Source organism: Brachyistius frenatus, unplaced genomic scaffold (genome assembly GCF_029030835.1).
Source record: "Brachyistius frenatus isolate BFR_SWC_R1_liver_20210118 unplaced genomic scaffold, ASM2903083v1 Contig_325, whole genome shotgun sequence".
Lineage (NCBI taxonomy): Eukaryota > Metazoa > Chordata > Actinopteri > Embiotocidae > Brachyistius > Brachyistius frenatus.
Genome location: NW_027210924.1, coordinates 75,693 through 100,664, shown reverse-complemented (window position 1 = coordinate 100,664; position 24,972 = coordinate 75,693). Strand labels below are relative to the sequence as shown.

Sequence of the window (24,972 nt, the reverse complement as noted above, 5' to 3'; positions counted from 1 at the left end):
AGGCGTCGGGCTCCGGGGCCGAGTGGAGGACTTAATGACAGAGAATGGAAAGCTGAAAGCGGCTCGGCCGTCGGTGAGAGCCAGATGGAGGAGCTCCGTGGAGATCGGCCGGACGCCTCCACTCGGCCAAATGAAGTGAGAACAATCTGCTCTTGAGCAACAAGTGTGAGTCTGAGCGTGAGCTGCTCCTTCAATCATTGACCGACACCTCGACTCAACTCTTCACCCGTCAGCTTTAAAGAGAGACGCTTATTCCATCGGCTTCACCGCACTGTGACGCGGAAAACTTTTGATCTGACATCAAATCGTGAACACGGTTCCTAAACTTGGTGTTTAAATATTGAAGCGTTGCACCACGAAAAGCTGCACAAAATGTATTTTCCTCCACCGGACACGAAGAATTAATCGTTGAAATTGATAAAGTTACCATCAAAGAAAAGTTAAAACTGTGAGATATTGTTCAAATTCTAGTAAGTGTACCTTTAAGATTGGATAATCTTAGTTTGTTTAAATAGATGCAATATCAATAAGAATATTAATATTATGTATTTGTAAATAACTTTTCAAAACTTCAGTTACAAATTTGCTTCAAGTTTCAGGTAGAAAATAAATGATATAATAAAAGTAGTTCAAACTAGAAAGACAAATAAAATACATATCTATTTCATCAAATGTAAATATTCTTGATATATTTCTCATAATTTTGTACCCTTTTATGTTAGACTTAAAAAATAAAACGAGAAAACTCTGAACAACCAGCTGTTGTGTTTGAGGTTACAGTTTTAATGTGTTGCTACAGCGCCACCTGCTGGGAAAACCGCAGAAGACATTCTCTAAGAATTGATGAGTCCACCTGCAGTTTAAACTGCAGTTGCAGCTACACACTGTTTTATAGAAAAAAAATATTTAGCACATAAAAAAATTATGAATAACGAGAAGATTCAGTAAAATGTTCTGGTCTTTGGTACACTGTGCTGCTGTATTCTTCACTTCCACCACCAGGTGTCTCTGCACACCACTCACAAGTTTAAATGGTCCAGTTATCAACATGAAGTACATACAGCTTAATATCCAGTCTCCTCCATGGAGTATTAACAATAGGAGTTGATTTGGAGAGAAAGGCATCAAATAAAGTCATCTGGGATGAATTGGTGCTTTAATGAGTCCCTTTCAGTGGAAGAAAATATGATATTAACCTGAAAGGAGCTCCACAAGCAAGAAAACAAAGAGTGGGGTTGTGAACTGGTGAGCTGGAGGTTCTTTAGGTCTCCTTCTCCTGAAAAACAAAAGGTCTGATATACTGGAGATCAGACTTTCAATGGAAAAAACAAAGAAACCTGATTAGTGTCCAGCAGGGTGCCGCCACATGTAAGAAAACACCATGAGGGTCCTTTGAATGACCAAAACCCAGTGGAGCTGCCTTACAGAGAAGAAGTATTTAAATTATGAAGACTGCTGGTGCAGGACATTTGGGGTTTTACACCGTGTAATATTTCTTATAAAACAGATCAGGGGAATAGCTGTAAATAACATTGTAAAAAATGAAATGAGTGAGAATAAAAAAAAAGGTAAAAATGACTGCCAGACTTCTCAGTTTAGGTAGTTGAAGGCGCTGAATTTAAAGAGGAATTAGATTATTTAAAAAAGTAGTTTTGTAAGATAACTGTAGATTTGTTCATTAAAGTGTGTGTGTGTGTGTGTGTGTGTGTGTGTGTGTGCTTGTATAGCAGACATTGTGGGGACCTGCCTCTCTATTAGGGACAAAAATCAAGTACCCAGAAGGTTAATAATTATATTATAATTTAATGAGGGCGTGGTTTAAAGGTTTGGGTACCTCTTCCGGAAATGAGGTGAAGTCCGCGTAATGTCCTCTGAAGTGATGAAAACAGGACTGCGCGTGTGTGTGCGAGACAGAGAGGGGGAGGGGGGACAGGGGGAGGGAGGGGGAGTGAGAGAGAGAGGGGGGAGGGGACAGGGGGAGGGAGGGGGAGTGAGAGAGAGAGAGAGGGGGGAGGGGACAGGGGGAGGGAGGGGGAGTGAGAGAGAGAGAGAGAGAGAGGGAGAGCGAGCATCCCGGCGGCCACACCGTGAGGAAAAGGCTCGTAAAAGGATTCATAAAGTTTTGTGGTGCGCTTCATCTGCTGGAATCAGTCCGCTGCAAAACTTTTTTTTTTCACTGCGGATGATTTATGTCCGACTGAGCGGCGTTTGTTTTTGTTTTTGTTTTTGTTTTTGTTTTTGCAGCAGGTGAAGATCAACGAGCCTCTCCGAGGTGAAGTCTGCCGACAAGCAGGTAGTTTCACACTCCGCTCTCAACTTCAGTGTTTGTTCACCAGTTTATTTCACGTCCTGATGGTTTTTGGGGGGTTTTCAGTGTTAAACTAGATTTCCGTATGGTTTTTTTTCTGTGTTTTTAGACACGCCGTGTTTCAGGTGTGGAAGATCATTAGTGCCAGAAAAAAAAAAAAAAATTTAAGTTACTTACGATAAAAAAAAAAAAATTAAAAAAAAAATCGAAATATGCACCTATTGATGGGAAGTTTTATTTCATAAAATTGACTGATCTCCTTATTTTATCCAGTCAAACTTTGATTTAAATCGTGATTTTGGCTTTTCATCCATAACAGGTAAAAATGGCCTCCCGGGTGAAATAAACAAACATGAGAACAGTAAATTCACATCGATAGGCTTCATTTAAATTATAGACTATTTAAGACAATAATTACCTTCACTAGTTTTGTTAAATGAGAAGAGAATATATATATATTCACTACTTTGTTTGGGTCTTTGTTTTATCTCTGGTTAAAGTTGGTTGTTTACTGTATTTGTAAAACCGTTTCAATGGTTTAACCGATAATACTTGATTGTTAGCTGACGTGAGAACAGATCTACTGTTGTGTGTTGTGTGTTAGTTACTGAAATAACACTGAGTAGATAATATTAATGGATGCATTGATCATGTCCACCAACTCAGTTGTTCCTTCTAACAGGACATGAGGCAAAAATGTGCTTTTGACCCCCCATTACTTCCATTCTCAGTGCTTCATGATGCGTTCAAGTACCTATTAGGAGCCTTTATTGTATCTTATCAGTGTCAGTTTTGTAGTGATGTGATTAAACGTCTGACACAAAGTAAAGCTGCTCGAGACGCTCTGAGAAAGTAAATTGTGTTTCATTTGCTTCAATTTTACCAAATGAATTCAAAATTAAAATAAAAACTGGACATCACAGACCGACCCCGAGGCCTTCGGGGCTCTTCGGAGTCCAAGCTGTTCAATTATAATGAGTCCTTGTGCATAATGGAAAAAGCTTTGACGACCCGTGTTAAATGAAGGATCTACCGAGCAGCTCCGAAATGGGTTTTGTTCTTTCTACTGCTGTTTCCAAGGTCAAGAGAAAAGTCAGGCTCCCGTTGCAAAATAAGGATTAATTGAGTTTGATGGTTACTCCTCTGAGTTGTCATGGTTTCGATGGCATGTTGTAGGACTTGAAGGCAGCTTGGAAAAGTCCTTGGTCTAATCTTGATTTCTTACTTAGTAGATTAGAGTATGTGAGATATTTGGAAAGCTGAACGTCATTTTGTCTTTGTTGTTTCTACCTTCCCACCGTGCCATAAGACAGTTGGTCCTTGAGCTCTTCACGGTGACAGCGGTGAACACTACTTCAGAAATGAATGCTGTGTGGAAAGCGTAATTAGAAGTCACACCCTAAAATCAAAGCAAACAAATTACAGTCTATTAAGTTCTCACAAACCGACAATCAACCAACCCGATCTGTGTTCGTGGAGAAACAGCAAACGTTGATGCCTTGTGTTGCAGAAAGATGCTCGTTGTGATATTCAGAGAATTCAGAACGGCCGGACGTCCGCCGCCGATCGATTTGTCTCCGAGACCGTCCTCGGTTGAGGGTAATCAGATCTGACGGGGACGAAGACAAACAGCAGAAAGACAAGACCCCGGACTGTGGAGACGTTTATTCACAAAGGAAGACACTCTTGACTTTGCGTTGTTCAAGAGAAATGAGTGAAAATGATTGATTTTGACTGCAGTTGTACCTGCAGCTCTTCGGTTTCGGTGCACTTCCACCTCATTGATTCCTGACTCGTAATGTACAAAATCAATATTTGTTGACGGATCCAGTTAATGACTAACGTCGGCGTTGGGAAGAAGTCCAGAGTTTGAGCCTCCTCTGAGGTGCAGCTGAGTGACTGACGCTGCATTTTATGACTTAATTCAAAAGGTTAATTTTTTTACATCATGTGATTCTGTTTGACGACTGACTCACAAGTGGAATATTTGCTCGATTGGGTGGAGACCACATGATCCTGACATACTTTGAGTATTTGTTAACATCAGTCCACATTCAAGTCTTTCTCAGACGCTCTCCGTTTGTCCATCTGAACAGGTGCTGCCAGAGTGCCAGAACCAGTCGTCCCAGAACCAGTCGTCCCAGCCCCCGATGGCCGCCAACATCACCCCTCAGGGCTGCGGGCCTAACATGGACTCCCTCTACTACAACCTGTGCGACATCACGGCGGTGTGGGGCATCGTGTTGGAGGCCGTCGCGGTGGCCGGCCTCGTCTTCTCCTTCGTGCTCTTCACCTCGCTGCTGGCCAGCCTGCCCTTCATCAAAGACAACAACTACAAGAGCTCGGTGGGTCTCCACACCGGCTTCCTGGTCTGCACCGCCGGCCTCTTCAGCCTGACCTTCGCCTTCATTGTGGGGAAGGACTTCTCCACCTGCGCCTCGCGGAGGTTCCTCTTCGGGGTGTTTTTCGGCGGCTGCTTCGCCTGCCTCCTAATGCAGTGCGTGAGGCTGAATGTCCTGGCCCGGCGGGACAGCGGGCCTCGGGGTTGGGTGGTGTGTCTGGGGGCGGTGGGGCTGTGGCTGGTGGAGGTGGTCATCAACACGGAGTGGCTGATCATCACCGTGGTGCGCCACCCGCTCAACGCCACGGCCGAAACCGGCAGAGCGGCGGCGACGCCTTGCATCATCGCCAACCAGGACTTCGTCATGGCGCTGATCTACGTGATGACCCTGATCCTGGCCGTGGTGGCGGCGAGTCTGGCCGTCATGGCGGGCGAGCACTCGCAGTGGAAGAAGGAAGGCGGCTGCGTCCTCGCGGCCGGCCTGTTCTCCGTGGGGATTTGGGTGGCGTGGATCGTCATGTACATGTACGGGAACGAGCGGACCGGCGGGCCGACGTGGGACGACCCCACCTTGGCCATCGCTCTGGTGGCGAACGCCTGGGCGTTCATCATCACGTACACCATTCCTCAAGTCTGCTGCATGACCAGAGACGACGGGAGCCAGCAGGACCACAGAGAAGATCTGTACCCGAGCCGAGGCGTCGGCTACGAGACCATCTTGAAGGAACAGGGCTCCCAGAACATGTTCATGGAAAATAAAGCTTTCTCGATGGACGAGCCCAGCCAAGGTACAGTAGGTAGCCTGGTGCTCTATCTAATGTTATATCTTTACTGATGGGAAAAGCTTTTTGAAAACAGTTGCTGTTTGTAGGTTCAACTACTGTCACGGATTCCGATTAACATCTGCAAAGACTCTCATTCATCCAGGTCCAATCAAAGTGTTCTCTGAAGACTCTCATCTGAAAGGCTTCTTTAGTTCTTACAGACCAGAGGGGGAGTCCCAGCCTTTAACCAAAGGAACCAAAAGGATCTATAAAAACACTCGGGGCAAAAAAAAAAAAAAAGGCATCAAAACATCCACATTAACTTCTCAAACTACTAAAAAAAAATATTCCACTTAGGACCTAAAACCCACTGAACATACAGGGAAACGGTGGTGGGATAAGTTCCTGAGGTTCCTGAGGTTATGATACTTTTTGTGGCTGACATGATGCTACAGCCTCCGAAAGAGAGGGCAAGCAACTTCTCAAAGATCCCTTTCATGCGGACATAAAAATATGTTGATTGATGCATGAATTTCTGGGTTATGCAAGGTTATGCAAAGCTCGGTGTTTCCATTTGTTCACTCCTGCTGTTGGAGGCAAATATTTGCTCGGTTGACATATTTGTAAGGTTTGCGTTTAAGCTCTTAAGTACTGCATGCAACACATTAGTCACACAGTAAACTGCCTGACAGAGTTCATTAAACTCTCCAGCAGGGCTTCAGGCTTCAGTCTGTCCTGCGAAGGCTCGTTAGTGTTATAATGCACGCAGTTCATCAGAGGATACACAGCGACCTTGCAGAGATGAGTGAATGTTTCATGAGCAGAGCAAATATGCAGCAAAAAATGTCCCCAAAAGGTTGTTTTCCAACAACGTGATGAGCCCACAGAATCTGATCCGCTGCAGGTTAAAGACCCGAGCTGAGTCGGACAGATCAGAACAGGAAGTCCTTCCTGATGAGGATGGTGGCTAAAGATTCAGGTTTTATCTTCCACATACATTTTCATAGATCTACATATAAATAAATATTGACGTGGAGGATGCGGTTCAGATAGTTTACGTACCATAATTGTATGATTTGTGCATAATAGCATCAAATAAAAGCTAAATTCAAATGCCTTCAGTCACAAAAACTAAAAGTTCCCCCTGATGTTTACGGATAATTCCTGTTTATTTCCGCCTGGTCTGTTGCCCGTTAATGTTTCTCTTGTGTCTCTATTGGTCAGGCCAACTTTAAACTGACCAAATCACCAGCGCAACATACTTCTGGTTGTCCTTTACGTAATTAAAGTCAAATGTTCGACCTTCAGCTCTTAATTGATGTCTTAAGTACTGTACACACCTCTGTTTGAAATATACAAATGCTCAGACCTGCGGCACCATCAGCAGCACCATCATCGTTAATCATTAACTCCTTAAACAGATGATTTATTTGTATTGTAAACTATGACTAAAGAGCCAATAGCAGTCGGGCGGGAAACAATTGGATCAGTTCAAGAATTCAGAGGGAGTGCAGCCTCCTGACTCACTCCCGTTAATGAGTGTCTCAAGATCCCCAACCGCTGCATCACACTCCCACTCCTGATTCCCACCAGAAGCATCACACCCTTGTGTTTGCGCCGTCTCCACGGAGACCGAGGCGCGGCAGCACTCGCATCCGGCGGAATATTATTTCACCGAGTGTGACAAAAAGTCATCTCTCGCTTGCATCTCTGCAGGCCGGCCTTCTGCTAAAAGACCGGCCGCGGTACGAAGATCCGAGAGACGATAGCCGGAGAACGGCGGCACTTTAAAAGAAGCCCAGAGATATCACAGTCAGAGAGAGAGAGGGATGGTTGGGAGATAAATAATAATTGTCATCTGTCCTTTTTGTCACAGGGACCAAGCCCGTGTCCCCGTACAGCGGCTACACCGGGCAGCTACGCAGCTCGGTGTACCAGCCCACCGAGCTGGCGCTCATCACCAAAGCAGCGGGGAACGTGAGTATAACAGCGGTTCGCTACCACAGAAACACATTTGAATGTGACACAAACAGCGAAATGTCACCTTTTCCTGGGGAAAGGCAAATTATTATGGAAATGAGGAACCTTTGACAGTAGACTTTGATCTATTTTGAGGAAACCATTTTGCAGATTACTTAATGTACAGTTTTCCTGAAACAATCCTCACCTTCCAGGTGTTTTAGGGAATATGTATTAATGCCCGGGGTCACACTCTCCCCCTCTAAGATGCATGAAGCTAAAGATTTGCACTGTAATGTACAAATGCAATTTTGGACTTTATAAAATTGGTATTGGAAAAAATGACTAGTTATGAAGTCAAAGTTTCAGTACTGGGGTCCAAAACTTGAGTGACACCCAGCCTTCAGCACACACTTCATAAAACGGAAAATTATAGCTTTAATAATTTGAATGCTACAATACTGTGATGACTCCACGCAGCACCCATCACAGCCGTCCTTTGACATGAGCATTCCCAGAGCCTCCGCCAGCTCTGCAGCCAACAGCGGGACCAGCACGCCCTCAACACGCACACCGAGGCCGGGAACCCAGCACACACACTGACCAGCGTAGGTCCACCCCCACCCCCACCCCCCCGACACCTCTTCTCCTCATTATCACTCGCTTTGCCTCCAGATGCTTTTCTATCCCCTGCCCTCTGTGCATGTCGACCTCTCAAGCAGCTCCTGCTGTATCCATAGCAACTCCTTCTACAGGTTCACTATGAATCACTTCTTTGTCTGGATTTATTTTTTGTTTTTTTTCTTCTTACCTTGTGGCGTTCGCTCTCTGAAGGCCTCGTGTCTTACACCTCTTCTGTGCTCGGTGGTGGACTGAGTGCTCCTCCATCACTTCTGTTCAAATACAAGAAATGACGTTGGTGTTTGATTTCTCACGATTTCCTGTAATCTCTCCGTGCTCCTTCTCAAGAAAAGAAAATTCTTGCTTCAAGGTTTTTTTTAAGGTGGCTGTGAAAAGTTTGTAGTTCTCTCATTCATGGAGGAAGCAGCTCAGGATTTTATTAATGTGACAGAGAACGACTATTCAATTTGAATTGGCAACAAGCTACAGCTAACACAACACTTCTGTCTTTCCTTGGCATGATTAGCTGCTCAATTATCGACCAATGTTAGCAAATGTTGTAGCATACGACAACAGCTAGCCACGATGGCAACTAACAGAAACTACACGATGTATTTAGCCATATTATTTTGCACATAACTGCAAAAATGCCTACAGTCGAACTACAGAGGTTCGACTGTGAGCTTATTGTCGTTAGCACTGTTACGTGTTTGTTAAATGCAAATAAACTTAAAAAAAAATATGACAAGGAAAAAACAGGTAACTTAACAAACAGAACTGTGTGGAGACATATTTAGTTATTTTACAAGTGTGTGTGAAACAAACACACTGAAGGAGCTGTTTAAAGTTTCTACAAATATCTTTTCTGCTTTTTTCCCCCCGCCAAAGTCACATTACATCTGAAATACTTTCCCTAGTCACATTCGTTAATATTCCTCACGTAATAATAATAATAATAATAATCACCTAAATAGTTTATAGTCGGCGGTGAAATGGCAGAAAGGAGTTCTCTGTTGTGAACCTAAGCGTCCTCCATCCTGAGAGAGCTGCAGGCTTTAATTCAGGGACATGTTTCAAACCTTCAAACAGTGATTGACATGTCGCCATTTAATCAACATCTTTGTTGGTCCTCCGTAGGGTCACGGTCTTCATCGGACGTCCCAGTGGTGAACGAGCCCTCGACACCGAACATCTTCACTTTCCTCTTCTGCACTCGCTGACTTTGTACGTTCGCTGTTGTTGGCGGGCTCGAAGAGGAACCCTTTTGTTTTTTGGTCCATTTGCTGCCAGCGATTTGTGAGCCGGACCCGATCACAAGGACGAAGAGTGACGTCTCACTCGCGGGTCGGGAGTCTCGACGGTTTGGACTCGGTTCTGGTGTGAAACCTAAAAAAAACAAAAACAGAAACACTATCGCAAAGATTCACTCACATAAAAAAAAAAAAATCATAAATATTGTGCACAGGTAAGTTTAATTAAAGGAGTTGATTTATATTTTTGGGGTTGTGAATATTGTTAATAACCACAAATTGTAAAATTGGAGCTTCTGGTTGGGAATTAATGTAAATACAAAATATGCTGTTATTGTGTCTGCATGGAAGTCCTGTATGAATGTGTGTATTTAATACTATTTAAATCACAACTGTGGTATCTAATTATTTTAAATAATTTTGAACAATCTTTAAATTAACGAGACTCGAGCTGAAGTCCTGTCTGCGGTTCATCGGTCGATAAAGTCCAAAATCAAAAGATTTTTTTTATTTCACTCTATTAATCCCCGAGGGGAAATTTCTTCGCGACAGCAGGGGGGCTCTCAGGGGGGGCTCTCAGGGGGGAGCTGCTGCAGCAGGCTGCCACTAGCGCGGCGCCAGGTAACCTGACCTGAGGTGCATGTTTTTTGGATGATGGGAGGAAGCCGGAGAACCCGGAGAGAACCCACGCAAGCACAGGGAGAACATGCAAACTCCGCACAGAAAGGCCCAGGACCGGATTCGAACCCGGAACCTTTTTGCTGTGAGGCGACGGTGCTAACCACTGCACCACCCTAGATGAAGATATGAAGTTTATTAGAAAGAAAACTGAAAAATCAGTAGAATGACTTTTACGTTTTAATAATTTTAACTAAAATTGCTTTTGTAAAAATGGTAATAGCGAGAGCTAATTTTCCAGTATGGCAGCAGATAACATTTGCATTTTAATATTAACAAAAAAAAACAGTTTCAGCTTTTAGAAAGACAAAATAAAAGAAACCCTTGAAGTAAAAAAATCTTTTGACCGAAGCTGGATAAATATCTGAATAAGTAGACGAGACTTCAGTTGTTTTAAATGACTTTACTGTAAATTATGGAAATAATTTGATGACCGAGAACCTCAGACACAGTTTTGTTTTTAATGTTCCGCAAATAAAAATTCACCCGTGATGTTTAAGAATCGTGTGTTTTCTGGTCAGTCAACGTACGTGATGGAAAATGTACTCGAGATGATTTGTATTCCTGATAGAAGCCGAAGCTGGTTTCTTTTGCATGACTGCTGATTCCAATATTTTACATACAGTTTGACCTCGAAACACCAACGAGACTTTATCATTTATCTGATGATATACGCGGCCGTATACGTTCTCGCGGATCGAAGAATAACAGCAGGCGCTCCATTTAAATCGTGTCCATCAAACGGGTGCGAACGGATCGATCGATAACAGACGGGACGAATTCATCAAGGTCATCAGAGGTCATCATCGATCGGAGGTTTCGGTTATCTGTCGGCCCACGAACATCAAAATCGTCTTCAGCGCCTCTGTGTTGAAGAGAGAAAATCATTTTGGATGCTTTCATCAAACCAAATATGAATCTAGCCAGCAGCTACAACATCGTTATGTAATCCTCTGACAGCGCGAGCCCTCAGACCTCCAGCTCACGTTTCCCTCGTCTCCGTTACAGCAGCTGCAGGCTGCTCGCTGCCGTGGAAACGCTCGGCCGCGGTCGGAGAGGTCGGGCTATGATTTATAACCGAGCCCGCTGCGGCGGCCCGATAACCTCCGAATGTCCCGGGGAGGTGATGCCAAGCTGCGTCCCGCCTCTATTTCAGGACCGCCTGTCACATGTGGTTCTATCGAGGTTCACATGATGGACGGTGCAGTAAAAAAAAAAAAAAACTGCTGTGGACCCGATAAGAGAAGAAGAAGAAGAAGAAGAAGAAGAAGAAGAAGAAGAAGAAGAAGAGCGGTGACATGCTGTTTTCCACCTTTTATGCCCAGTTGATGGATTTCACGAGTTCTGTGATAATGTCGAACTACAAAAGCAACAATTTATTATCCTGAAGGCACCAACAGGAGGAGCGGTGGATTGCGTAAGGTTTGCAGGGTCGCGGGAGGACACGCGGCTCCTTTATTTAAGGCATTATTAAACAAAGAGCTCCTCTCGATGCCAAATGTTCTCTGCTGTCCAACAGAAAATACTGAAACCTAATAATGGATGACGTGACGAGTGTCACCTTGTCTTCTCGCAGACAAATGAAAACTTCGATTAAGAAGATTGAGTCAGATGTTACGTCAGCAACGAAGGACGATGAAATAGAAAATTGGAGCCACTTTTACAGGAAGTTCGGACTTCTTTACGTAGCAAACACTGCACTCATTTAAACACGCCGACAGCTTGAGGCTTATTTGGAAAAGAAAACAAATAAAATTAGTTTTTTACCTGTTTAACTGCAGCATGTTGCTTGTTGAGAGACATTTTCGTGACTTTGTTTGTCTTTTGTTCTTTGCTATTTATCTAAACATTGAGTTTGAATGTTGGTTTTACCCTCAGCAAATATTTTGTTTATGTTTTTTCTTTGACATCGGCGGGGGGGTTGTGTCACCGGGAATTCGTCCCCCAGAGTCAGATGTCAACACCTCTCCTGAGGCGTCTGAGGGGAAAACAAACCACCTGAACTGTGGCGGCATGGCAACAGGGTGGCCAGGATTCTGTAGTGGAAATCAGTGCATGGGCTCAGGAACACTTGGCTGTAAGCGAGCTTGTTGACAGGAACTTCTTGATGTTTCTAAACTCCACCTTCTTGCTCTGAACTGAAATATGTGGACAGATTCGGGAGGATGAGGCGGGAACTCTGAAGGTTCCTGAAAACAGCGGCGGTGGGAGCGCGAGAGACGTCCCGCTGAGATAATCGGCGCTCTGAGCCGCCGCCTGCATCCTGCTGATAGCGCAGGTATCCGACACACAAACACAGTGTGCGTTCGTCCTCACGAATAAACAGCAGCAGAAATGACAAGAGAAGCCGCTGCAGTGGAGTCTTCAATATCCACCAATGGCCGCTTATGTTCTGTCAACGCCGCAGACTTCATGTACAGAAACGGCTTGTTTTACTACAGCGTGGGACACAGTCCGGAGGGCGCCTTAGAAAAGTTAGATAACCGGTTCAAACGTTGTTTTACTTCAATAAACATTCATCTTACCAGAGCTGAAGGGAGTTTTCACATCTTTTGCAGTAAAGTAAAATATTCAGCACTGTTACTGTAAAAACATCCAATATTTTGCTCATTTTTTCAGGTCTCACTGATGATGATCTGTAACTGATTTCTTAGTAAAGTCAGTTAAACTCTCCTTGTTTTCTTGGTGAGTTCTTCTGCTTCTCACACACACACACACGTTTCTGCCAATTGTGACGAGTCACCGTTTGAGGTGTGCCACTGACTCGTCGTTTCGTGGACTCGGCAGGTGAGCGAACAGTGTGGTCATTGTGCACTCGGGACAAAGCTGTTGCTGTGAGTCGGCCGGGAGGACCTTGACGAAGGACACCTGAGCGCCCCTGAAGGCCTCGCCGCTACCTTTCTAACGCTCATCCTCGCTGGACACACGACCGGACGTTATCGCACGGTTAATTTTAGCCGGTCGGTCTGAGGGTGCAACTTTTCCCTGTTTAGAAGGAAGCTTGTTTGCAAAGACTGTTGATGCAGCTGCAGCAGGAAAACACAGATAACCCCCACAGCCAAGGAAACATGCCTCCTACTGTTGGTCCGAAATGACTTCTAACACAAGAGTTCTTATCTATGCTCTGAGGCTCCCACCAGGATTATCAATAAATGGAGTCAAACCGGCAGAAAACATGCAGCTGTGTCCTTTTATGTCCAAAACATTTCCACATCAAGCGTCCCTAAAACTCCTGGCACGTTTAGTCGCTCCCAAAATCTAGAAAATCTTGGTGTTATCTTCAAAAATACCCTTAAAAATCGGAGATCTGTTCCTTATATAGAGCAGCACGTGTACCGTGCCTGCATACACTGTGTAATACCTCTGCTACGGTCCTGAAGTATGTGAAACTCGTCTTTTACTGAGTCTTCTTGGACTTCCTGTGGAGCCGCTCGGGGTCGTGTGAAACTTTTCAGAGGCATCAAACTGAATCACAAATAGCCTCCGTTCCCCCGAGCTTCTTTTCTTTAAATATTTGTCATGTGCCCGATTTAATCTATCTCTGCCTCCATCTGCAGGCACGGGGGGGGCGGGAGGGGGACAGGACGGGAGGGGGACAGGACGGGAGGGGGACGGGAGGGCGGAGGCTCAGGAAACACCTGCCGGAGGTAAAAGCAGGGCTACACGAGTTTCCAGGGAAAAGGTGTTGAGAGAAACTGAATCCGGGAGCCTCGGCCCGGGTGGTGGAGGTGGAGGAGAAGGTGGAGGAGGAGGTGGGGGGCTGTTTGTGGCAGCAGACTTGGAGAACACGGACGCTCGGCCTCCTCGCTGCTCACATGCCTGACATACTTAAAGAGATTCTCACAAGATGACACCAAATACCTTCAACCAACACGTCAACCGACAGCAAGAAACATTTGAGGTCACATTTCTTCTTCTGATTATATCGATATATCTCTGGATAGATCATGACTCTATGATGGAGGGAGTAAATGTTTCTTACATTTTGTGTCTCTTTGAGGTTGTTTACTGTTGTTTATCATTTTGTTTAGATTTATGTCTTTGTGATGTCATTTTGTATCTCTGGATTCATTTAATTTATTTTGGTCAGTTTGAGTCTTTGTGGTCATTTTGCTTCTCTTTGTAGCCCTTTGATTTACTGTCAAGATAATAATCAATATATTTATATTAACGACGGATCAAATGACCATGAAAGAAGTGAAATCTATCCACATTATGATGTCACTCTATGAATAGAGTAAAATCTCTTCTGTTCTTCTTACGTTTCCACTGAAATACGATCCTCTTGATAACAAAGCCACCGTGGGACGGACTCTATTGTGATCAAAATGCAGCTATTAATAAACAGCTGAATCATTGAGCCTGATAAAACTCTGTGTATTCAGCTTCCCTTTAAAGACTAATTGTTACTCCTCAGCGATTGTTTGCTGTTCTTTCAGAATAAAAGCAGCAGCCTTTTATCACCAGGTCGTCTCTCTGCGTCTGAATAAAAGCTTCACGTCTCTCTGAAGCGCGACCGCGGCCGAGGGCAGCGCCTCTCCTCGGGATGAAGTCACATTGTCGCCGGGGGAGCTGTGGAGAGATAACATGCGCCATCACACACCTGGTATCTCACGCAAGGCCGAGCAGCTGCTGTGTTTCCACACCGCGTTACCATGGAGGTGGACTGCAAACACTGAGGTCTGCAGGGACACGGACACACACACACACACACACACACACACACACACACTACTCCCCCATGCATCGCTGAAGGGGTCAAATAGTTAAGAAAGTGTCAGGCTTCATTAGACCACACATCAGAGGACGCTTCACACATAACCATAAAGGAGTCGATTCACAAAACCAAATCTGCTTTCCTTTCCTCTGGCGGTTTAATACTCTTTCAGCACAGCGACACATAACTCATCTAAATGTGGGTCGGTGAAAAACACCCCGAGGAGAAACATTTCTGGAGCCTTTTCCTGCGGTTTCTGCTGACGTTACGTAACTTCACTACGACTCCGAGTGCAACACAACACGGATCGGATTCCTGCAGCAGAAGCGGGAAGAAAGCGAGTCTGAGTTATGAATTCCCAACATAGTCTGAATGCCTCAGGGTTACAGTTCAAGACTGAAACCTTCTAACAAACATGATGCCATTAAAGTCTTCAACATTTAGCTGAATCTTTACATTCGATTGAGACGATCCGACGTGTCGCCTGCCGTCTGCGGTCTTCGTGGACAGAAGCTACTTCCTGTCAGGAATGATTTGCTCCAAAAGATTTCTGATGCAGTTTTGTATAATGTTTATTCCAGGCAGCTAATTTCTGCATTTTGACTTCAGTCAGACTGAATTTGTTGGAAAGCTGTGAGATTTTTGTCTGCAATTTATTTGCAGTTTTGTTCGCCTAATCGTTTCCCCGAATCTCTACAACCGAAGTGGAGAGCGCAGAGTTAGCCTGACTAAGAGACATGTTGATGGGAAACACAACAGGTTTGATCCTGGAGACAGAAAGACAGACAAGTAGATGCAGACTGATTTTAGTAGAACTCATATCTGCTGTTACTGGACTGTTTTGACTAGTTAGTGAGCCCGCTGAATGGAAATAAAAGTCCCTTTAGGAGTTCATTATGGTGGATTTTTCCAAACGCCTGGTGAAGAGGTGAATTATCTGCAGGATTTGACTGACTGATCGACTCATTTGTCTACCAAAACCTCTTAACTTCACTTTTAGAGCTAAAGAACTCAAGGAGTCCTTAAGTTTGGAGTGTGAAACGCCGTATTATCAAGAGTTTCTTTAATGTCACACGTACTTTTAACCACCGGGACGTTTTGTGGCTACAACAGTTGATCTTGTGCCAAAACATAAGTGACGTTTAAATGGGGAAAAAAATCTCCTCCCTGCTGTGTTTGTTTGAAAGGAACCGGTGGTAATCCAGAGAGAGAAGGGATAACAGGATTCACAGCACAACGCATTCAAAGGGAAACTGCAGACACAGACCTCGTCGCCACGCCGATCTGTGCAGCTGAATAGATTGTTTTCGGCGACTGATGACATGGCCCTGACTCGGCACAGCTAGTCTGTTCAGCTAGTTCAGGGCAATCAGCTGTTCAGTGGTGCATGGCGATAATAGAAAATAAAACATGAACCCAAAGTTACAGGGATTTCGATATGAATATATATATATATATTTATATATAAAATTATAAATAAATATATATAAATATAAATAACAATATGAGCTTGTTAGTACTAATACATTAAGTATATGTAGCAATTTACTGTCATAACTAGATGGAGCTAGTTTTTACTTTTACTTTACTGTAAATGTACTTAAATTATGTTCCACCACTGAGAAGAAATAATATTTATTATAATCATAAATATTACAATTTATTCTATTATTTTAAAAGGCACATATATGTTGTTCTGATTCTTTAATGTGTGTATTTTATGTTTGTAAGATTAACTTACTCGTTTCTAAGGTCATCCTCACTGAGCAAATACATGTTAAATACCGACACCTGCTGGCCAGAGGTGGGAAGTGCAGCACTTTTTAGTAGCCCGCCTCCAGAGTACTCTGCGTCTTCCATTGGTTTAAAGTTTAGAAGGGTGCCGTTTCATTGGTTACATTATTTCCTTTTGTCCAATCAACGTTTTTGTTTACAGTCACGCACAGAGGTCAAAGTTGAAGATATGGGCTGACGCAACTAGCTTATAAATTGGCTAAAGCGATGGATATTAAAACACTTTGAAAGGGCCAGCCTCATGAAAGCTTCGGTTTAAAAAGAAAAATGAGTCACACGGACCCGTAACCGGGCATCCTACCCGCTCCCAGGATGTTGTGTTCGGGTGTTAACGCCGTGAGGTCGTCGGTGTCTTTACAGAAGGTTGGTAGCTAAGCTAATGCTAACGTGAAACTTAACCTTCACAGACAGAACTCGGTGTTGTTGTTCTCCAGAGGATCCATCACGTTCATTCTCCAGAGGATCCATCACGTTCATTCTCCAGAGGATCCATCATTCTCTAGAGGATCCATCACGTTCATTCTCCAGAGGATCCATCACGTTCATTCTCCAGAGGATCCATCACGTTCATTCTCCAGAGGATCCATCATCATCTCCAGAGGATCCATCACTCCAGAGGATCCATCATTCATTCTCCAGAGGATCCATCATTCTCTCCAGAGGATCCATCACGTTCATTCTCCAGAGGATCCATCATTCTCCAGAGGATCCATCATTCTCCAGAGGATCCGTCACGTTCATTCTCCAGAGGATCCATCACGTTCATTCTCCAGAGGATCCATCACGTTCATTCTCCAGAGGATCCGTCACGTTCATTCTCCAGAGGATCCATCACGTTCATTCATTCTTCTCCAGAGGATCCATCATTCTCCAGAGGATCCATCACGTTCATTCTCCAGAGGATCCATCATTCATTCTCCAGAGGATCCATCACGTTCATCCACGAGGATCCATCACGTCATTCTCCAGAGGATCCAGAGGATCCATCACGTTCATTCACCAGAGGATCCATCACGTTCATTCTCCAGAGGATCCATCACGTTCATTCTCCAGAGGATCATTCTCCAGAGGATCCATCACGTTCATTCTCCAGAGGATCCATCACGTTCATTCTCCAGAGGATCCATCACGTTCATTCTCCAGAGGATCCATCATTCTCTAGAGGATCCATCACGTTCATTCACCAGAGGATCCATCACGTTCATTCTCCAGAGGATCCATCACGTTCATTCACCAGAGGATCCATCACGTTCATTCTCCAGAGGATCCATCACGTTCATTCTCCAGAGGATCCATCATTCTCTAGAGGATCCATCACGTTCATTCTCCAGAGGATCCATCACGTTCATTCTCCAGAGGATCCATCACGTTCATTCTCCAGAGGATCCATCACGTTCATTCTCCAGAGGATCCATCACGTTCATTCACCAGAGGATCCATCACGTTCATTCTCCAGAGGATCCATCATTCTCTAGAGGATCCATCACGTTCATTCTCCAGAGGATCCGTCACGTTCATTCTCCAGAGGATCCATCATTCTCCAGAGGATCCATCACGTTCATTCTCCAGAGGATCCATCATTCTCTAGAGGATCCATCACGTTCATTCTCCAGAGGATCCATCACGTTCATTCTCCAGAGGATCCATCACGTTCATTCACCAGAGGATCCATCACGTTCATTCACCAGAGGATCCATCACGTTCATTCACCAGAGGATCCATCACGTTCATTCTCCAGAGGATCCATCATTCTCTAGAGGATCCATCACGTTCATTCTCCAGAGGATCCATCACGTTCATTCTCCAGAGGATCCATCACGTTCACACCAACACGTAAAATACAGGAACCCGAGTCGAACTGGAGCGGAAGAGATGGGAAGCTTCAACTGCAGACGTTATTTGAGTAAACGACAAAGAAAAGGATTATATCTCCTTCCACACAACTCTGGACTTTAATAAGTTCCCCGAGTTTAAGGTTGTTTCTTAAAAAGTAAACATTGATGATGAATAACAGACAATATGAATGTTTGGATCCTGTTTCTACATTAATATTTAGTCATATTACTGGAACATAAAAATAAAAGAGGACGATGTTCAGACTGTAATAATGATTATTGTCTGATGTTTTATAGGCTATAAACCTAAATAATAATAATAATAATAATAATAATAGACTCTAACTATATCTAAGCATTGTGTTGTCCTGATGTTTTCCAGCTGTGCAACTGTCGTTGTCCTCGGCAGTTATGGACGAGTCTTCTTCACGGCGGGGTCGTCCGCCGCCTGCCTGCAGGACCGGATTCACCTCCTCCTCCCGTTCTGACCGACTCCTCCAACCCAGAACAGAAGCGCAGTCCCTCCACCTGGTGCCCCGACCGGGGTCCTCCGCCCGCCCCCACCCACTGCTGCATGAGCGGCTGCCACAACTGCGTGTGGATCGAACACGCCGAGCAGCTGCTGTCGTACTACCACGACGGAGGCGACCGGGCGCTCGCCGCCATCGAGGAGCATGTCCTCGATGAGAACCTCAAAACCTTCTTAAAGATGGAGATCCGACTCTTAAAGAAGACGTGACGCATCGCAGAGTGAAGACGTGGAGTAAAGAACCCTTAGCTGCACTTTAAAAAAACAAAAACAAAACACAAACCTCCTTCACCCGGTTTGTCACCGTCTCCTGTCGGTCACAGGTTCAAGGTCTGCAGAGCATTTCAGAAAACAAACTCCCATCTCGTTCTGGTAGCTTCGTCCAGTCGTAACGATATCAAGAAGCACGAGGAGTCAGACCGTCGGACACGGCACCGTGTGAACCTCCATCCAGACGAGGAAAGACTCAACAGAAATTGCTCATGAAGAGAAAAGAAGAGGAGATGACTCCACCCGGACCTCCGACGCTGCCCTGTGGTTTCTGACACCGGGAGGTTGCACCTGCCCGTTCCTCAAACATCCAACACGTCGACCACAACAATCGACTGTTCGCTCACACTCCAACACAGCGAGCTGGACGTCCTGTTTTATTACCGATCAGAATAAATCCAAACATCACAGAGCCGGGTTTTTAGAAAATTCAATTTCTGGCCTAAAACCAACAACCTGCCGGACTTTAGAACTGTTGTCACATTTAGTCTGCAAGTGTCTGTGAATCTTCAGTAATCTGCATATTTCATTCATTCATTTATTCACTGTCATGTTCTTTTAGTCATAAAGCACATTTGCACTTTTATTTTATGAACCACTTTGTTTGAACTGAAGTGATAGAAATAGATTTTAATGTGTTTACTGATCGTTGGCTTCACTATATTTAAGAGTATATTGAAATTGTATGTTTGAAGTTTATTTTTAATAATTGTTTAAATAAAGATCTTTTTTGATTCGAGTCAAACAGCTTTCTTTTCCTTCTTTTGTGTTTCAGTCAGAAATAGATAAATTATTTAAATAGATGTCATAATTTAAAAAAAAAATGTGTTAAAAAGCTCATAAATCTGGAATTAGTAGTGAAATTATTTAAAGCATTAGTGTCGGAGAACATATGGCTCCCAGCTGATCTAAATCATGGAATAAAGAGCAGCAGTTTTCAGATCTGCCACTAGGAGGAGCCACATGCACATAAAACTAACTGCTCTTCTGAGGATAAAATATGTTGACTGATCCTCTGATTACACACATTTATCCAACCATGATGTCAGAGAAGAAGGAACTCCTTCAGTCGGACGGTGACCCTGATCTGTCGCTCTGCTTTTGAAAATTGCTTTTTACATAAATTCTATTAATGCTATAAACAGTCATTTTTCATATAAAAATTTAACTTTGTAAAATAAATACGATCCTCTGCCTGTCGTATCCGTGTTCATTTACTCATTAACAGCTCACAGAGCCGGGCGTACATGTGTGCCTTCACACCCTCCTGCTGAGAGATTAGCTCAGCGGTCATCAGATGAACGGACGCCCTGAACGCAGCGACGACAAACTACGACCGCTGACACAAACCTAAAAAAAAAAAAATGAACCAAAACCAACAAACAAGAGAGAAATCATTCAAACAAGAAGCAAAATCATTCAAAACTAAACGATCAACTTTGCGATTTGTGTTTTTAGGTTGTTCTGTTTATCAACTCTGCATTTTATATCCAGTGTAACGTGTTGAATGTAAACCTTCATGTCTCTGGGGAAACTACATGCTGTCTCCGAGGGCCATAAATAAACTTTGAACCTCAACATTCGTGCTAAAAAAACAAAAATGACATTTTCAACCTCAACATTTCCATGGAAGCTGAAAAACTGATGGTTTCCGAGAATAGAAATATGTGTTAACAGGGTGTAAAATGAGAGCTGCGACTGCATGGCATTATGGGAATTGTAGGACCAGCAGATTTGGGAACTCTTTTTACCCACACTGGAAATTAAAAGTCAGGATAAATTTGCTTTACTGGTCTCATTTTAAGTGGAAGTGCTAAATTCAGGAAACATGATGCTGCAGGTGAAACACCTGAATGAGTCCTGGCTGTTCGGGACGTCGCCATGTGTCCAGCATTGCTTTAGCCTGTCTGCCGTCCCACAGGTGTGCAGGCTGGTGTCGGATTACTGCACTGCTTAATAAAGAGCACTCTCACTGCAGGGAATTACACCGACACTCACAGTAAGATGATCTGAGAGATTTCTGCAGGATGAAGGATTGAATGGTTTTTTTTTTGCCCGAAGCAGATGGTGAGACGATTGCGTAACAAAGAGGCAGTGGACCGGTGGGCCTTTCAGGAAGCTTCCTGCTGCATCAACATATTGGAGACGGTCTCATCTCATCCTGCTCTCTTTAATTATCATTACATAATGTTAACCTGCATTTTCTGGAGGCATTTCTGGATCATTCAGTTTCATTAAAAACACGATCAAATGTGAAGACTACATTTGTGCAAACAAAGAAATTCAACTGGATTTTCTCAATAACCCACAAACTCTAAAACCAGAAGGACAACAGTCCACTCTACTGCAGCTGCAACCACCTTAAATGTGCAGATGTATTTACAAAACTATCAGCATCATTTCAAAACACGCTTGTGCCAAACTGAAGCTTCAAATCTCAGCTGTCGTAACGGTTCCTGTTCTTTTCTGAGAAATCCCTTTCCTGGAAACGACTGCTCGCCATACGAGGAGCGATCAGAAAGTTCCCAGAGTGCTCCCGTTGAGCAGGAACGGACTGCAGCGCGGTATCGGCCACAATAATCCAGGATAGGTCGGGCTCTAAATTGCACAGGTGTCCCTATTAAAGTGATCAGTGAGTGTGTTTATACGACTCGTACGCAAAAGATGGAATTATGCAAAGTAATAAGCAACTGCAGCTGTCAGATAAAAGTACAAAGTATCGTGAAAATTTAAAAAAACTACTACAATTACTTCCAAACTGAACCTGAGTAAAAGTCCTTGGTTAGTTGCCACCACCTCTCTACTCTAAACAAACCTGAGTTCAGCGTCACCCTGTTTAACCCAAACATGAAGTGTTGACATCGGAGCGAGGAGGCGGTGCCTTCGTAATCTTCTGCTCAGCATATAAAAAGGTCCCTGAAGCCCCACTGGCCCTCACAGCAAGCTAGCAGAGGTCCACTCATCTGCTAGACGGACCGGCGCTGCGCTCACCCCCGCTCGTCTGGCTGTTCTTCACCCAAGCAGCCGGTGAGTACACCTCCATCACCTCCACCTCCATCCATCACCTCCTCCGTTACACACTCTGGATTTATCACAGCGGTGAGAAACTCTGCAGCTTCACCGGGTCTCACGGATGTTACTGTCACTGCTTTTTGTGAAATGATCCAAACTGAACTGAGAAGATAAAAGTTTGTTCAGATTCAGACGTGCTGAGATCGTCAAATAATAGTTTATCTTGTATTTTATAATCTGATGAAACAAAAGTAGTTAAGTTACCGCTTTTAGTCTTGTGTTGCCGATGATCATATTAATCTCCATCATGCAGTAATCTAAAGACAGATAGACACTGCTGAAAAGGAGTTATCAATTATTTGTATAACTTTAAATTAAAAAAAGCCAACAAAATTAACTTATTCTGAGTAAATATATGACATTAGTGTGCAAATATCCTTCGGTAGTATATTTCTAATTTGTTTGACAGATTGTTTTTTTGTTTATTTTGTTTGTCATTCAGCTGCTTGGTTTGTTTCATGATTAGAGCTTTACAGCATTTTCTGATCAATACAATAGAAGTTTGATATCCAAATAAAACCTTTTTGTTTTTCCCTGTTTCTTTAAGAAATGCAGCATATTTATTTTCCAGAAAATCTTTTTGGAATATTGAAAAGAAACACACTGTTAAATGTTCCCTCACAACTTCACCTCTACACAGCTGTCTGAAACTAAAAATTATGATTTAAATGAGAGCATAGAATCAACTTTCAGTTTTCTATTTCAATACCACAGACAAAACATTTCAGTAAGTACATAAAAAGTCTGGATGTTCAGTATTCAGCCTTAGAAATGATTTATTAAAGCTCTGAGATCAAAGCTGCGACTTACTTTCATCTTACAGGATGTGAATTGTAGAGATTTTATGATGATTTGGGATCGAACAGAAGGTGAAACGTTAAATGTTGGAATGAAAAGAAAGTGTAAACACACATTAGATGTGTATATATTTTCATATAAAACTACTTCACAGGATGTTTTATGTGTTAATTAACTTTCTTAGAGGTCTAAATTCTGCAGTGATGCTCGTATCCAAATACTAGAACCACGATGATGATTAAGATCCGTTCTGTCGTCGTCATGGGAACACAGCTGAGCGGATTGATCATTTAGACCTTCAGTGCACAACTCAGCGTTTCTGCCGCGTTGTCCTTGCTCTAACCAGATTATGAGCCCGCGGTCGGCTTGAAACGGAGAGGGGGGGCGCTTATTAACTTGAGCCGGGGATTATGGGAAATTGGGTCGTCACTCGCAGGACAGGCTGTAAATGCGCGATGCACCTCAGACATTCAATTACAGGGGAAATATGAGTGTAAATCCCGGCCGGTGCTCGTCAGATCGGTAAGAGGATTACAGCCTGTAATGTCAGACAGAGGTGGAGGAGCTGCATTAATAGCATCATAACTTGTTGAACACACACAAAAAAAGGATTTACCAGACGATAAATTGGTGGAATTGGCCCTTTTTAAAGTGTGTGTGTGTGTGTGTGTGTGTGTGTGTGTGTGTGTGTGTGTGTGTGTGTGTGTGTGTGTGTGTGTGTGTGTGTGTCCCAACCAAAGATATCACCACGACGACGACACTTCACAGAGGTGTGTCTGGAAAGCCAAACAGCCGCAAAACAAACGCACCACATCTGACCGCTCGAAATGAATCTCGAGCCGCCCAAAGCTGAGATCAAGTCGGCCACCCGAGTCACCGGAGGCCCCGCCACCCCGCGCAAGGGACCCCCCAAGTTCAAGCAGAGGCAGACCCGCCAGTTCAAGAGCAAGCCTCCCAAGAAGGGCATCCAGGGGTACGCATGCCGACGACGCTTCGCTCTCTTCGGAGATACAAGGAGCGATGTAAAATGACGGCGTGTAATCATGTGGGTTTGTTTTTTTTCCTGTGCAGGTTTGGAGACGACATCCCCGGCATGGAGGGCCTGGGCACGGGTGAGCTCACGTTAGGGTTTCAAAAGTTTAGTTTGTGTGAGCTTTCAAAGGAACAACCCGAGACAACCTCACACCTCTTTCTTGCCTTCTTCCCGCAGACATCACCGTCATCTGCCCCTGGGAGGCCTTCAACCACCTGGAGCTGCACGAGCTGGCCCAGTACGGCATCATCTGAGCCTTCCTCCCGCATCCCACTGCGATCCCCTGAGGACCACAGGCCGCGTCCGAGCACTTCAAAAACCACCTGCCTCGGGCTCCGTCTCCGACCTTCGAATGGAACCGAGCCGAAAAAAAACAAAGACAACCAAGAACGAACTGTAACGAACACAAAAACTGGAAAAAGTGAGAAAAAAAAAAAAAAACATCTAAAAAAACCAAACAAAAAACCCCGTTTCTGTTCTGTAACTCTGGATTCTTCTTCTGATTCTGCAGCTCACACAAAACATCAGCTCGTTGATTTAGGATCTGCTCCGTCAGACGCTCTCTTCTCTGTCTCTTCTTTTTTTTTTCTATCCTTTCGAAACACGAAACTTACGCAAGCAAAGGCAGCCTCACATTGAGTTGAAGTGACAAAATGAACCCGGAGTGGGTGGGTTCCTGCGCCGCGCGCTCGTTCGCCACCTTCAGAGGCTTTTCACCGCCGACGCCGAACGTTAAAAACAAAAAACAAAAACCTGAATTCTGTAGAGAGCGGACATCGGCTTGCCATTGCTTAGCGTAAAAAAACCAACTCTCACCGACTTCTTTCGCCACCACACAAGCATTCACCCTTTTTCAACTGCTAGTTGATGCACGTGGGGAAATTTAGCAACACAAACTAGGAAATAAACCGTTTTAAAAGCAGGTAAATAAAACTCCAGACGACCTTTTGACACACTTCTACCACCGTGTTTGCTCGTGTCACCATCAGCTTCTCGTTTGTAT

The 24,972-nt window shown here is 44.0% G+C and overlaps 3 protein-coding genes and 1 long non-coding RNA gene across 5 annotated transcripts in view; 3 read left to right on the top strand and 1 right to left on the bottom strand.

Moving 5' to 3' along the window:
- LOC138635725 (uncharacterized) overlaps positions 1-24,972 on the bottom strand; it is a 37,787-nt gene that overhangs the window by 11,362 nt on the left and 1,453 nt on the right. The window contains exons 2-3 of the long non-coding RNA XR_011312168.1: positions 9,073-9,379; positions 8,184-8,265 (exon numbers count right to left, since the gene is read on the bottom strand). This is a non-coding gene — a long non-coding RNA (uncharacterized lncRNA). The remainder of the gene's footprint in view (positions 1-8,183; positions 8,266-9,072; positions 9,380-24,972) is intronic.
- On the top strand, positions 2,080-9,219 carry gprc5c (G protein-coupled receptor, class C, group 5, member C). Of its 2 annotated transcripts, XM_069723345.1 has the most exons (6): positions 2,080-2,127; positions 2,245-2,293; positions 4,405-5,437; positions 7,290-7,390; positions 7,853-7,980; positions 9,131-9,219. In XM_069723345.1, exons 3-5 carry the CDS (start codon positions 4,459-4,461, stop codon positions 7,973-7,975), a joined length of 1,203 nt encoding a protein of 400 aa, XP_069579446.1. In that variant the 5' UTR covers positions 2,080-2,127; positions 2,245-2,293; positions 4,405-4,458; the 3' UTR covers positions 7,976-7,980; positions 9,131-9,219. The 2 variants fall into 2 exon arrangements, with proteins under 2 accessions (XP_069579446.1, XP_069579447.1); XM_069723346.1 differs by lacking the exon at positions 7,853-7,980 and having other exon boundaries at positions 2,098-2,293; positions 9,131-9,211.
- On the top strand, positions 16,593-19,805 carry oxld1 (oxidoreductase-like domain containing 1). Its single transcript, XM_069723350.1, has 2 exons — positions 16,593-16,795; positions 18,650-19,805. Exons 1-2 carry the CDS (start codon positions 16,745-16,747, stop codon positions 19,004-19,006), a joined length of 408 nt encoding a protein of 135 aa, XP_069579451.1. The 5' UTR covers positions 16,593-16,744; the 3' UTR covers positions 19,007-19,805.
- pde6gb (phosphodiesterase 6G, cGMP-specific, rod, gamma, paralog b) lies at positions 22,025-24,306 on the top strand. The gene is made up of 4 exons (XM_069723366.1): positions 22,025-22,093; positions 23,677-23,909; positions 24,008-24,048; positions 24,147-24,306. Exons 2-4 carry the CDS (start codon positions 23,764-23,766, stop codon positions 24,221-24,223), a joined length of 264 nt encoding a protein of 87 aa, XP_069579467.1. The 5' UTR covers positions 22,025-22,093; positions 23,677-23,763; the 3' UTR covers positions 24,224-24,306.

Coding starts and splice junctions, on each gene's coding strand:
- gprc5c (XM_069723345.1), top strand. CDS start 4,459: ATGGCCGCCAACATCACCCCTCAGGGCTGCGGGCCTAACATGGACTCC. Junction 5,438..7,289: donor GATGGACGAGCCCAGCCAAG/GTACAGTAGGTA, acceptor TTTTTGTCACAG/GGACCAAGCCCGTGTCCCCG. Junction 7,391..7,852: donor TCACCAAAGCAGCGGGGAAC/GTGAGTATAACA, acceptor GACTCCACGCAG/CACCCATCACAGCCGTCCTT.
- oxld1 (XM_069723350.1), top strand. CDS start 16,745: ATGTTGTGTTCGGGTGTTAACGCCGTGAGGTCGTCGGTGTCTTTACAG. Junction 16,796..18,649: donor CGTCGGTGTCTTTACAGAAG/GTTGGTAGCTAA, acceptor GATGTTTTCCAG/CTGTGCAACTGTCGTTGTCC.
- pde6gb (XM_069723366.1), top strand. CDS start 23,764: ATGAATCTCGAGCCGCCCAAAGCTGAGATCAAGTCGGCCACCCGAGTC. Junction 23,910..24,007: donor CCCAAGAAGGGCATCCAGGG/GTACGCATGCCG, acceptor TTTCCTGTGCAG/GTTTGGAGACGACATCCCCG. Junction 24,049..24,146: donor CATGGAGGGCCTGGGCACGG/GTGAGCTCACGT, acceptor TTCTTCCCGCAG/ACATCACCGTCATCTGCCCC.